The sequence below is a fragment of the Salminus brasiliensis genome, chromosome 19, assembly GCF_030463535.1.
Source record: "Salminus brasiliensis chromosome 19, fSalBra1.hap2, whole genome shotgun sequence".
Taxonomy (NCBI): domain Eukaryota; kingdom Metazoa; phylum Chordata; class Actinopteri; order Characiformes; family Bryconidae; genus Salminus; species Salminus brasiliensis.
Genome location: NC_132896.1, coordinates 25,064,963 through 25,078,998, shown reverse-complemented (window position 1 = coordinate 25,078,998; position 14,036 = coordinate 25,064,963). Strand labels below are relative to the sequence as shown.

The window sequence follows — 14,036 nt, the reverse complement described above, 5'->3', positions numbered from 1 at the left end:
CTGATTTTGTAAAGCTGATTCTAGTCTATGGTTAGCACAAGAAGCCAACTTTATCTTCGTATTATTCTAAGTCAAATTGTTTCTGAAACGCAAGTTTAAATGTTAACAACTTCAATTTGAGGGTGTGAATATTTAATCTTGTCAGCTAACTTAGTAAGTCCATCTTATTGGTACTCCATTGACATAGGTGTATAAAGACCAAAATCTGAGCAATTATAATGCATATAGTATAGGATATATACTATGTGTAATATCTTATATATATATATATATATATATATATATATATATATAGCAAGTATAAGGCTTATATATATAAGATTTTATAATTAAATATTTGAGAGTTGTCCTCCAATGAAAAATATCCAGCCAACACAATGGGTTGATAAAGGAGCTAGAGGATGACTTAAAAAAATCTCTATGGACATAAATTTGCTATAGTGCATACTGTACATCAACTTTGGTCAACACCAAGTATGGAAAACATCTCCACCATTCTTAAAACTGTTAGAACATCCACTGTTCTTCCACTGTTCTTAGAAAGAACCTCTGTTAGTTCTGAAGCTCTCCCTCTTGAATAGATCTGTTATATCTAAATGCCTTACTTTTCATCTGACAGAAAGTGACGCATGCTATGAAAGTTGTATTGGTTTTTAAAGATTCAGTCCATGTTGATGTAACATTCTATCTTCAAGGACAGAGTACAGAAAATATGCTGCCTTTTTTAAGCAAGTCTAGTGTGACATATTTGTTTAGGATAAGCTTTTTCTGAAACTGGCCTTTACTGAGAGATGTGATAAAGTGAAACTGGCAGGAATTTTTAAAGTTGTTTTTTTTTTATTTTTTAAAGAAGATATGTGATTGGGCTGTATGACTCACACAAAATGTCGATAAAGAATCCTCAATGGAGGACAGCTCCCAAGAAGTTGGAAAGCATCTGGTCGCACAAGATTTTGTTTACAGAGCCCTGAAGAGCTCGCCAAGAAGAATCTATCCCTAATCGCACGACTGCATTTTAAGTCTTAGGGAGAAACGACAAGCACTCTTTAAGCCTAAACGTAAAAGACGCTGGAGAGAAAATCTTGACCCGTATCATCTCTATCCCATACTTGCTGAAAAGACTGTCTTGACTTGGCGGCATTCTACAACCCTTGGGGTTGGGGGTGGGGGGGGGGGGGGTGTTCAAATTCGTCTCTTCAGGTTAGATAAAGGCCGAGCAGGCTGTGATGCTCTGGTCACAGTGTCCGTGAGAGAGACTGAAGTCATCATTTGGAGCGGTCATTTCATCATACCTCGCTCCCTGTCAAGCCTTGTGCAGCGGTAGCCATGGCAACACTCTAGCTTGCCAGTGCCCTTGGGATGTGGTTTCTTGACAGCATTCCTCTGTCTCCTTGACTGCAAAGGTCGGCTTATTGTCGAACTGTTGTTTATCTGGGTAAGAGGCTTGCATGTCCTCCAGCTGCCGGTCTCCAACTTCAGCCGTTCATGCTGGAGTTTGTTCTTGACCACGGGTTTCTTTCTATGCAGAGTGAAGTTTTCACTCTTTTCTCAGAGGGATTGTGTGTATTTGCCCAAAGTGCATTTACAGTGTGCTTGATTATGTAACTCACACCTAGAAATGTGAAATACAAGAGCGTGAAATACAAAAGGTCCTGGGGGGGGTCCAAGACCTTCTGATTTACCCTAAGAACCCCCCCAAATACATCAAAATCTAAATCCCTGAAAGTAAACTTTAGGAACATGGTATTTATAAAGGTATTATATTATGGTATTTATGTGTTATATATCCATGAAAATTCATTTTGTATTAGACAGTGTTTTGTTTTACATTGCTTTAGCCTTGCAATGGTGCAGTCCTGTTTCTGTGTAACATTTAGTGTAATTACAGAATCAGCAACAACATGCCACGAGGTGGCGCAGCAGTAAACTAATAAAGCCAGTTAAACATCAGCTTTCCAAACGCAGCCTTAATTGCATCATCTATTTAACCTGTCCACAATCCAAGATATGTGGTCAATGTAGCTAAGTAAACAGCTACCAACATATGTCTTTGTTATTGTAACTCGTAGGATTTGGGGAGGGGATTAATGTGAATGGATGTGAGAAAACCCTTATGGAGCTTAAGAGCAAAATGAAGAATAGTGGAACAGCCTTTTTACTGTTTGTTTGCTACTTAGCTTAACTAACACTGGACACATTTCACTACACCCAGTAAGGAACAAAACACACATTGAATGCCAGATTTGACCTTTAAATTGATAAAGAACCTTTGCATCAAGAGAAGGTTTTTTGGATCTTTTAATGGTTCTTCACACACATGTAATCATACACACCTATACTGCTGCAGTATGAACACTGCTCCTTTTCCTCTTTCCATACTACATGGATCACTACTATCTGAGGTCAATTTTAAGCTATATAGACTATTGAAAATAAAGGTACTACAAATGGTTCTTTAGTTAATGCCATAGAAGAACCACTTTTTGGTTCCGTAAAGAATCATGTTTGTAATAGAGATGTGTGAGTGTGAACAGTGAGAAGGTTATGTATTAATTTAAAGGTCAAATCTCTATTACAAAAATGTTTCTTTATGGAAGCAAAATGTAGTTCTTCTAAGGTATTAATCAAAGAACCTTTTGTAGCACTATTTTAGGGGGGAATTGCATTAACAGGATTTAAATGAGCTCTGTCTCTGAAAGAAAGCACATTTTGTTATCATCATAAAAAAAACAAAAAATCCATGCACACTTTGTAACCATAGCAACCATAACAAAACATTGGCACCTTAAGTGTTCCAATCTGAACATTTTTCAAAAGCATTCTGACCACCTTCTGGGCATTTTCCACAGGACTACAAGCACAAACTACAAAATGTCCCACTTCTCCATGCAGAATTCTTTCAGGTGTGTGCTGTTTCAGAAGTGCCCACTGCTACAATGAAGCATTCCTAGTAGCTTCTGTGTTGGAGAGTTCTCCAGGCACTACTGCAGAAATGCAACACCAAACATGTCCTGTGTTACTGTGTCTGAATAATTGGTCTAGGTGTTCTCCGGAAAAAAATAAATAAATAAATAAAATAATTTTAAAAAATCATTATAAGTCTGTGACACAAACACATTCATCACAATGAATGTGACTATGCTTTTCAACCTTCACTGCCAAAAAACGAATATAACTGGGCCCCTCCAACATTTAACCAAGCTCCAAACTTCACGGCACATCAAAAGGTGGAACAGTCAAAACGGATTAAATTCAGCGAACAAAGCTCCGCAAAACTAACACTGGAACATCTAAAACCCTTTTCGTTCAATCCTCATGAGCTTGAATACCATGCCATAACCCCGTCTGACCACCCAGTTCTAGTGAATCATTGCTGTGGCTGGAGAGATAACTGGAGGCCACTCTCCTTCTCAGAGATATTTATGGGGTCTCGTTGTTAGTGGCACAAATCCTGCCTGCTCTCCACACCACACCTGAGGCTTTAAGGAGCACTGACATGCATAATGGCACGCAGACATCACAGGCACTTGACGGATGACTTGCCCTCCGTGACACTTTGGTTCGCTCTCTCTACTCCACAACTCAAGCTTGAGGCAGCAGCACCGCACTGTGAAGCGTGCAGATGCCTGCTTTCAGGTGCAGTGTGTTTCTAGATGCAGTGCATAGCTGGATTGAAAGAGAAACAGGAATTTGGGTGGATTATGTTCTGTAGGATGCAATATGTGGAATAGAATTATTTTTATCAAATGCTGCACCTGGCTTTCCTACATGTATTTTGAAAAACAAATGTGGTGCTTATTTCATTGCTCTGTATAAATTTGCTCTGCACATTTTATAGTGTATATTCTATCTCTGTAATGTATTGGGAACAAATAAAACATGCCCTGTTTTGTGTTTGATTTTTCCCCCAATATGTTAATTCTGTTAATAAACAGTGATTGTGCATTAATGTGTGCAGCATTGCATTCTTTATAAGTGACATATACTTATGTTTACTTAAAATACCAACATGTAAATATATAAACATGATATTTGGCCTAATGCTTTTTCATTAGCAATACACAAATATGGGAATTTTGAATATCTAATGTTATGCATGCACACATCCGCCAATGCTGCAACTAACACAGTTATAGAAAATGTAGAAAATTTGGAATAAATCCATTACCTAAATCCTGGGCACTATTTATGTTTGTGTCTCTGAAGACTTATTTTGTGGACTGAGATGCCCAAACATTTGCATAAAATGAACAAATGTAGGTACTTTAGTGCAGTAGCACAATGTCACCTAAATATTCCTGTCTTCAGGAGTTTAACAAACACATATAATATCCAAATCAAATATCGGCTGGTCAATACTGGTCAAATCGAATCATTTGTAGGATGCATCTCCAGTTTTCTATTTCCATCAAAAGGACTCAAAGATTTTAAAGAAATGCTAATTTCATGTCTATTTAGTTCGCAATATAGTTTCTATATTTTTTATAAATCTATCTTTAATTTCATGTCATTTTTATGCACATATGTATATTTTATTGCATGTACCTTTGGCTTCTCTGACTTCCTGACTTAAAAGGACTGTTGCATCTGTGGTGTCTTATGTGGTGGTAATGCTGCCTTTATGTTGTGTTCATGGGTCAGTGTAATGTTGGTGTAGTTTATCATTTGGATTTTGGATGTAGTTTCATATTCTTAGCTTATCTTTGTCTAACCAGAGTAAAGAGGTGTTCTTATTAAGATCTTCTTGAAAACTCATTCAGTTCTCCTAGTCACAAAAATATTGTCTCACAGGAGGCATTACTCTTTTTGGATCAATCTCAGCTAAATAATATTAACATCAAAAAACTGTAAGATCTCATAGTTTTGTTTTTTATCGCTCTTTAACAACTCTTTAACAACTCAAGAAATCTTTCAGTGCTTTATTAGAGCAGAAGGAAACCTCACGCCTCTCTCATTTGTGTCCAGAACCTCTACAGTTAAATGCAGATGTTGATCCTCCATGTTTCTCTGTGTTACTTCTAGTTTGTGATCATTCTGGTTTCGATTGCTTTTAGAATATAGTTATTTGTGGCTTTATTTTTGCACTTTGGAATATGTCCGCTTTCACGCGTTATCCCAAATACAAGTCTGGGAGTGTATGTGTGGAAGAGGCTCATTATCGCTGGTTTGCTTTCACACAGAAGAATTGCATACAAACCATGGATCGATTGCACAATTTAGAACATCACTTTTCGGCCCGCATTTTTGCAAAATAGTAGGACCCAGGTTCGCTGTTGATTGATTTTTCTTATTTCCCTTAGATAAAAACACTTGGAAAAGCGCTTGTGTGTGTTCATGGCTTTTCACCATGGATTCGTTGGTTAGAGCATTTTTTAGCCATGCAAACGATAAGTCCAAGTAGTCACATGAAAAAGTAACCAATCACACAACCCTTACACATGGTGCCAGGAGCAGATAGCTTCCACACTTGCAGCAGACCACACCGGAGTTCACTGTAAGCGAATCCCAGGCCACCGATTTCAAGAGGACCAGAGGTCGGTGCACTGGACCACTACCATGCTCAAAAACAGCTTTCACCCTTGACCAAATGTACAAATGTGCTCTCTAAGAAAGTGGACCTGGGTCCAGAAAAAAAGCTCTAGTGTGAAACAGAAGACCTCACCAGTAAAGGACTGCAGAGATAGGCCTGGAAGTCGGTCAGGTTTGTGGCTGGGGTGCCCTCCACCCCAATGTTCCCGCACCAGTTATTCTTCAGCAGAGGCAATGGTTCTATATAGAACTATGACATCTCAGGACCCTTTGGATGCTTAAATGGTTGTCTGATTAAATGGTTCTCTGCATCAGTGGAAAGCTTTCACAGATGGCTCTTTTTAGAACCTTTTAAAAGGTGTTTTTATACAGTACCAAATAGGGATCCGTTATTGTTACAAGTCACAGAACCCTTTTGAGAATGCATTTCTGCCTGTTGAATTAAACATATTGCTTTGTTCAGAGTGGCTGAGTTGCTAAAGAGCTGTGGAGTGTTAAGCATATTGCATATTCCATATAGATTTAAATACGTAATTATGGCCTAAATGGATTGTTGTTTTCTCTTATTTATGGACAGCAATGGCATGCGTTTCTGTGTGTTTGTTAGCCATTGTGTGCCACTAACTATCCTGAATTATACAAGAGTGCAACTGTAGTTTTAGACCTTCCAATGGACATTTTCTGCATTTGATTGTGTATTTTGTCCCATTGAATTTAATGAACAGTGGAATTGTGAATTTTATTTTTGCCAGCCCTAATTCACACCACTGCTGCACCAAACTGTTCCCTCTGTTTGCCTTTGGTTATGACAGAAACTCTTCATACTGCTGCCGCAAAAGAGGCCAAAAGGTTTTGCTGTGTCTATTCGGAGTAAGAGGAGGCTAAGCTAGCTCTGCTTTGTTGTTTAGACCACTTAGCAGCCTATCCATCACCACAGCCATTAGACGGTTGTCCAGGTTCACAACAGTACCTGAAAAATAGCAATGCTTTTTTGACAAATGCGTGCTGGAACACATCATAAGTAGTGCAGACATTCCCCCCTGCTTCCTGTTCCAAGCAGCTTCTCTCACTGCATTTATGCGGCACTGAATTATGACATGGCCAGAGTCTCTCGCCAAGAGACAGGAAAGCAAAATGTCACTGTACTGCCTAACTTAACCATATATGGGGTGGCAAATAAGACAGCCATTAAAATACATGACCACGCAAGGGCTAACAGGGAGAGCAAATATTGGCAGATGAGCCAACTGAGTTCTGGAGTGTTCTACAAGTTGACTCGCAATTATGACTGGGGGGGTTACTCAGTGATCTGTGTGAGCTGCCATTTCAGAACCTCTTCACGTAAAGCTGTGTTTGTCTCCTCTCTTTCCTCTGCCCTTCTTTAGGTGAATGAGTGTGAAACAGAGAAATCCTGTTGCAGCGAGACTTCGCCCCATCCTGTCCTCTCCTCTCAGGGCATGGCCCAGGTCCAGGATGGACATCCAAAAGAATGCGACAGGTGTGCTGCCTAATCAACATTCATTGAATGTAAAGTGGGTTAGGAGGGTGTAATAGATTATGCAAGGAAGCGTCACCCAATTCTCTCATGTCCTACTTACAATGGTGAGGAGCATTTGGAAAATATGCATGGTAAACAAGCTTATCGACACACCTAATAAAGCAGGCAATGGCAAAAGCAAAGCCCTCTCAAATTCAAAACAAAGCCAGCTGTGACATGAGATGGAATAAAATGGGTTCTGTGTAAGACGAGGTTGAACTAATCTTATTTAAGACCAAAACAAAGCCTGGTCCTTTTTCAATTCTCAATTGTTATCAATCCATAGCCCATGCAAGTTTGGCCAAAATGTGAACATATCTTACAGTAAAAGTAGGAACTGGTTAGCATGATTGTATATAACTGGTAACAACCTGGCAACACACTTTTGAGGGGGTTACTCACAAACTTTCATGCTTGTCTGAATTGTTTGTCTGTTATCTTTTGTGCTGTTTTCTCCCAGCCCTGCAATGTTAGAGGAGAGTCAGGATGGTATGGACAGTGGTAGTCTGACCCCTGGCACAGCTCGACAGGTCTGCATCCAGCGCCATCCCACCCACGGCTTTGGCTTCATCGCCGGCAGTGAACGGCCTGTCATTGTACGCTCTGTCTCTGCGGGTAGGACGCGTGTCTCTAGCAGGACCTGGGGACCAGACTTCTGCAACCCACTGGGATAACACAGGCATCTGGTCCACCAGGCCAACCAGTCTCATTTACTGAAAAACTGGCCACTGTTTGATTGTTTGCTTGTTTGCTGTCGCCATTTGAAATCATTTAATCAAATCAAGCTTGTTTAGAGTCAAGCTCATATTAGATTGTCTGGTATTATTAGATTGCTATGATATGTAAAATAATGAACATTAGGTATAACATTAATGCATAACCATGTTTGATTACATGAGTAATTAACTTCTCCAGCTGCTCAAAAAAACATATATGCCTCTGGTATGCTCCTGAATTTCAGACGGGCCATCCGACGGCAAGCTTTTTGCTGGAGATCAGATCCTAGCCATCAACGAGGAGCCTGTCAGCGACGCACCCAGGGAGAGAGTCATAGACCTTGTAAGGTAACATCCTTTACTGTCGCCAATGGTAGAAAGGCCTTGTGTCAGGACGCATGACTGACTTTGCTTTCTGTATTTGGTGATCTACCATGTCTTCTTCAGATTAGACACGTCTGTTTTGACTTGCTGTGTCTCACTGCCCATCCTCCATTTTTCTTCCTCTCCGCAGACGTTGCAAGGACTCTATTGTTCTCACTGTGCTGCAGCCCCAACAGGTGATGATATCCATTTCATCTATTATCTTCCCATGCAATTTGTTTTTCAGCCTCCTCAACAGCCTCTTCTGTTCTGCTATACTAAATGCTGTCTGTAAACACTATTTGGCGAATGGCTTTTTAGGCCTCTGTAATTTTAGAAAGAGCGCTTCTGTGTACAATAGCATGTCACGCTTCTTTTTCTGCCAAGTTTGCCTAATTACTGAGCCGTCTGCTTTCATGCATGTAATGAAACTTTAAAGCGAAATGTCCCATTCATTTAGAAGTCTAACTGAATTACTGATCAAGTAGGCAAACTTTCTTCGTTTGTTTCATGAGCCTGTTTGCACAACTGCTCTCAAATCAGACCCCAGTGAAACTGTCTACAGCTTGCATGTGTCCAACCAGAAAACATAATGACCAAATAATGATTTTGACTGCTTTTCTCTCTGTTTTGTTCCCCCAGTCACCTAAATCTGCCTTCATAAGTGCAGCCAAGAAAGCTCGCCTGCGAACCAATCCCCCAAAAGTGCGCTTTTCTGAGCAAGTGTCCATCAGCGACCCAGACTCAGTATGTCCTGCTGCCTGGCATGCTCACCTTTCCCTCCCCCCAGACTCATCTGTGGTAACATGCTTATGCTAGGGTCTGAAATGAGAGCTGCTCATTTTTTTTAAGGAACAGAGCAAGCAAGGGCAGTTGCCAACTTCTGCTAATGCCAAGCAAGCAGCTATAAATTGTAAATGGTGAGATTTGTTATGACAAGGTCATGCGGCCCATGCGGATTATCTCTGCTGCCGAGTCTAAGTGCTAATATTTTATTCAAGTGGACGGCCTTTGTCAACTTTGACGATGTCACGTAGCTGTCATTACAGACCCTCAGACTAAACCGAATCCTCACTTTTCCTACCCTCTTCATCTCATTGCATCAGATTGCTGGTCCATTACCCAAAGGGGCCAAGCCTGAATTCCCTCCCAGATAGTTGCCTTTCAGTGTAGGCCCATTTCACCATACTAAGAAACTAAGGGGAATAGCCCAGAACCTTTTGAGCTTCTGTTTAATTCCCCTTACTCTCACTGAAGTGCTCCTTTAACTGTGAACTCTCGCAGCTTGTCGTAAATGTTGAAAAAACAGGTTATGTAAGAAAAAAAAAAGAAGAATAGATGGCTGTGGACTTGAGAGGTTTCCTTGGAGTCACTCAAACCAGAAAAGTTTGGCACAGAAGCCACACTGGGAGCTATTGACAGATGTGCACTTCATGAATTGCATACAAGACTTAAGTCCCTTTGTCTTGTTGTTCAGGGAGAGGTATTAGAATACACTGACACCAAGCAACGAAGGTGGTGTCACAAATATCTAATATGAAAATTGTACAAAGGATGAATATAATGAATAATGTAACTTCAGGCAAAAGCTAAGTCTTGGGATGTTTTCACACCTAGTTTGTTTGCTAAAGACTGAACCAGGGTTTGAATTTCTGTAGTAACAGCCTCAGGTGCTCATATATGCACAGTTGAAAGAGAAAGTAAGTGAAAGTGAATTTCAGCATTAATTACAATTAAAATGTCATCTGATCATCAATCCAAGTCACAATTACAGACACAATTCAATGAAACTAAAAAACACACAAACAGTACAACAGTGGTACTGTTCATGTATTGAGTACATTAAGTAAACATGCACAGTGCAGGCTAGAAAAAATGAGTGAACCTCTGTGTTAATGACTTCTCCAAAAGCTAATGGTCAATTTTTTTTTCAATTAAGGAGATGGGATTGGAAGTGTGGATTTCACATTTGCTATGCCCATTTAATAAAGTCACATAAATCCTTGTTACTGATAAGTCTGTTCATCTCAAGAAAGATTGATTGGTGTGACCAATGTGTCAATGTGTAATAGTGGTACATGAAGCAAAAAAAGGCTCCAAAAATATTGCTAAAGACCTGGATATGCATTAAAAATGTCAACAAATAGAAAAAATCAGGACTGTTGCTGGTGTTGACAGAAGAACACCACAAAGGAAGCTGCTGCTGTTCAGAAAAAAACTTTGCGGCCCATCACGTTTGCCCAGGACGACCTGGATGTTCCACATGGAACATGTTCCAGAGGCAAATGAGACAAAAGGCAAACTATTTGGAGGAAAAGGCTCTTCCCACACCAAATCCAATGCTGGATGATGCAAGAAGACAATGACCCAGAGCACACAAGTAAATCAACTAAAGAAAAAAAAAAGAGAATTGAATTATGTTTTGGAACGGCTGTCCTGAGCTTATCAAGATGCTGTGGCATGACATAAAGACGGCTGTGAAAGCAAGGCATTCCAGAAATACTGATGAAGTACATCACGTTTTCATGGACGAATGGTCCATAATTCAGAATTTCTCCTTAATGTTGTGCAAATCTTATTTTCAGCTACAGGAAACTGCTCATATGATGAATTCTAAATTAAATTCAAGGGTAAAATTCACTTACTTTTTCTAGCCTGCACTGTGGATGTTTGCTTAATGTTCTCAATAAAAGGCATGAACAGTACTTATAGACTGCAATTGTCTATGATTAACTTCATCCGGCATGTTTGATCAGGCACCATTTAATTAAATATAATATTAAATATATATATTAAAATAAAATGTAGATACTTCCAAAATGTTCACTTGCTTTTTCTTGCAACTGCATGCCTATTAATAAATAAAGCATCTAACATCTATTATTTGCTAGGCTGGTGATGACTATTGGTATTTTTTCAGTAGTATTCTAATTGGCTTAGAATTCCACATGTTCACATATACACACTTCTATGCAGTGTTTTCTGTCACTTCCACAGGAAACAGTTGGCTAAATTTCAGTCAACAGCGAACATCTGCTGGCACTGGACACTGAAAAAAAAATTGGTCTTTCAGAGCAAGATATATTCATGGTATCTTTCACATTAGAGACTTTAAACAGTGATGAGACATAAGTTTGTTTTTTAAATGTCAATTCTTGTTTCTCATTGTGTTTTGAAGGAGAATTTTATTTGCAATATATAAATACATTTGACACAACATTTCAAAAGTAATAATATGTCATTTATTTATATTTTTGTGAAGATGTGCCATCATGTGTGTAAACACTATGATCTGCTGGTGTGTTAGAGTTGTTGCTTAGCGACTTTGGTTTCCATGGCTATGGCGCTAATGCAGATATATGTATGTCCACATAGCCTTCCCTCCAGCCAACGCTACTTAAGTCCCTAATCACCCGCCCTCTGCACACCACACCAAAACAACAGGTCAGGATTGGTTGTTTTGAATTGAGTTTAATGTAAGTCTCTTTGAGGTGTACACCTGGCACATCTGGCATTCACACATATTTGGTGAGTGTGTGATCACTTGACCACATGAAAAGCCTTCTAGGAACCACTTCTAGGACACAAATTACTCAAGTGTAAACTGAAGGCGTTTCTGTTAAGTTAAAAAAGCTATTAATTATTACTGTTTACTATTTACTGGTACTGGATTTTGGGAATATTACAGAGTAATAGTCCATTTTCTAATGTGCAAACCATTTATTGGTTCACCACATTGTGGAACCCCCACCATTCTTCAAAACCATTCACAGTCTTCCAGAGCCGTATGGTGAGAAACCGACGGTTACAGGAAGTAAAAAGGAAGTCATGTACAACATACTATTTACATGGGAAAGTAAATCGGATCTCTCTCTCTGGTAACACTAGGGATGCATTTTAGTGGAAAGTGTAAACATAATACAGTATGTATATCCAGAGACTATCCTGTATGAAGCGTAAGTTCACAAATGCTAGGTGTAAATAGGCTCTTTCTGTCAAAGTAGGTGGTTCTAGACCACATTAAGTGCTAAAGGCACCGTATTTACAAAGCTAGGGTTTTAGTAACATTGCATCCTTATCATTTGCAATGAAACATGTAGCGGTGACACTCACTTATACCTCCATGAAGTTTTTTAGAATTATTTATTTGAATATATATTTAATGAGTTCCATGGTGCCTGCCACACTTATCAAACCTACCTCCCATAGTCCATGTGCCAAAATCACAAGCATTTTGTGGCTGTTCTTTTATTGTTCTGTTTATTTTACAACAGCTCATCCTGAAAACAGACAGATTATATCCACAGTACAGCACTGATGTGCTTCAAGAAGAAGAGAACTGGATGCCCTGATGTTAAAATACCCTTATTTAGTGTAGGACATCATTCAGATGTGTCATAAAGCACAGTTTCCGCAAATGTTCATATATGAACAGAACTAAAATAAAATCAAACACTCAGTTGGTCCATGTCAAACAAGGAAGGTGTGAAAACCATATAGCCAATATACAGCCAGTTCAGGTACAATCTCACAGCCTGAGCCTGTTCGAGTGTAATTAGATACAGACCAAAGAAGCAAATGCACCCAGCCCACAACCTGTAGCTTTCCAATAACCGCTAATGCTGTTTGTAGAAGTCCATTCATTTGTAGCTTTTCATTAGCACTAAAGCTGCCATCCCCTCTAGCTGCACATGGGTCGGCAGCACCCATGTTAACATCTCCTTCCATGGGTTATGTCCTATACAGTCTCATATCTGCCTTGCGAGCAAGGAAGAGTGAACACAACACCCTCGGGTGCTGCCCACACCAATTTTAAAAAGAGGAACGATGGGAGGGGCGTGCAGCTCTCCTGGAAGAAGAAGCTTGCTGATCAGGCCTAGAGGGCCCAAATCGGTAAAGATCAAACCACCTCACCTGAGCCTCCCCTAATCATGTCAATCCATCTCGTGCGATCAGCAAAGGGCCAACAGGGGGGCCGCTTCATCCGACTTGCCAGATGTCGCCTCTGTTAGAGGATTAGAAGGAGAAAAAGGGAGTGGGGTCAGGCTTCATGATCATATCGCTTCGTCTTTCTGTTCTCAATGAGCCCACCACTTCATGTTGATGTTCTCAAGTCCAAAAGCACCAAAGTGTGATTAGGAACCAGATCACTTGATTACACCTCCATTCATTGCATGACTTTTGGCAAAATATAATATATTCACATATTAAAAGATCTAAATATTCTGAGTTCTGGAAATTTGAATAGTAATATAAATAGTTGTTTTGTTATTGTGTGGTGCCATCAGTTGAGGTCCTGTATTACAGAGTAAAAGTAAATGATCAGCAAAGAAGATTCTAACTAATAATATATATTGGAAAACATGCTAAGTTATCAATGTGGTGAGATATTAATGGGAACGGAATTAATGAAAACTCAAAGGAAAGTGCATCCCATGACCTGTAGCATCAGTCAACACAATGTTAACACAAGAACTGTCAGCACTTAAAGTGTTTGGGCTTTGTTGCCAAATAGCTACTACAGAAAGAAGCCACACACGAACTTTCCTGTTTTCACACTTTTAGCCTCTAGCCACTGATGAGCTGTGCTATCACTCAGTATTTCACAACGGTTGTAATGGTAACATCTTGGCTCAAAAATACAATCATTGCCAAAATATTTTTTAATTAATTATTGTAATAATTAAATTCTAAGAGTATTTCATCTGGCCTTTTCTGGGATTTAACAGAGAGTCAATGCAAAGTGGGGTAAGTTATACTGTAATGTCAATAGGGGACAAATAACCATGACAGAATTAAATGTAGATAGCAGGCAGTATAATTAATACAATGTTAAGGGGCCAGTATTATACCTACATAAATCTTATGCCAGACAACTGGCATAAAACTAC

The 14,036-nt window shown here is 39.5% G+C and overlaps 1 protein-coding gene across 6 annotated transcripts in view; it reads left to right on the top strand.

Moving 5' to 3' along the window:
* Positions 1–14,036, top strand: part of frmpd3 (FERM and PDZ domain containing 3) — a 155,234-nt gene that overhangs the window by 122,670 nt on the left and 18,528 nt on the right. For all 6 annotated transcript variants that reach the window (XM_072663365.1, XM_072663367.1, XM_072663369.1 and 3 more), the window contains 5 exons: positions 6,915–7,027; positions 7,527–7,681; positions 8,028–8,130; positions 8,297–8,342; positions 8,788–8,892. In XM_072663365.1, the coding sequence (XP_072519466.1) occupies positions 6,987–7,027; positions 7,527–7,681; positions 8,028–8,130; positions 8,297–8,342; positions 8,788–8,892 (450 nt within the window). In that variant the 5' untranslated portion in view covers positions 6,915–6,986. The remainder of the gene's footprint in view (positions 1–6,914; positions 7,028–7,526; positions 7,682–8,027; positions 8,131–8,296; positions 8,343–8,787; positions 8,893–14,036) is intronic.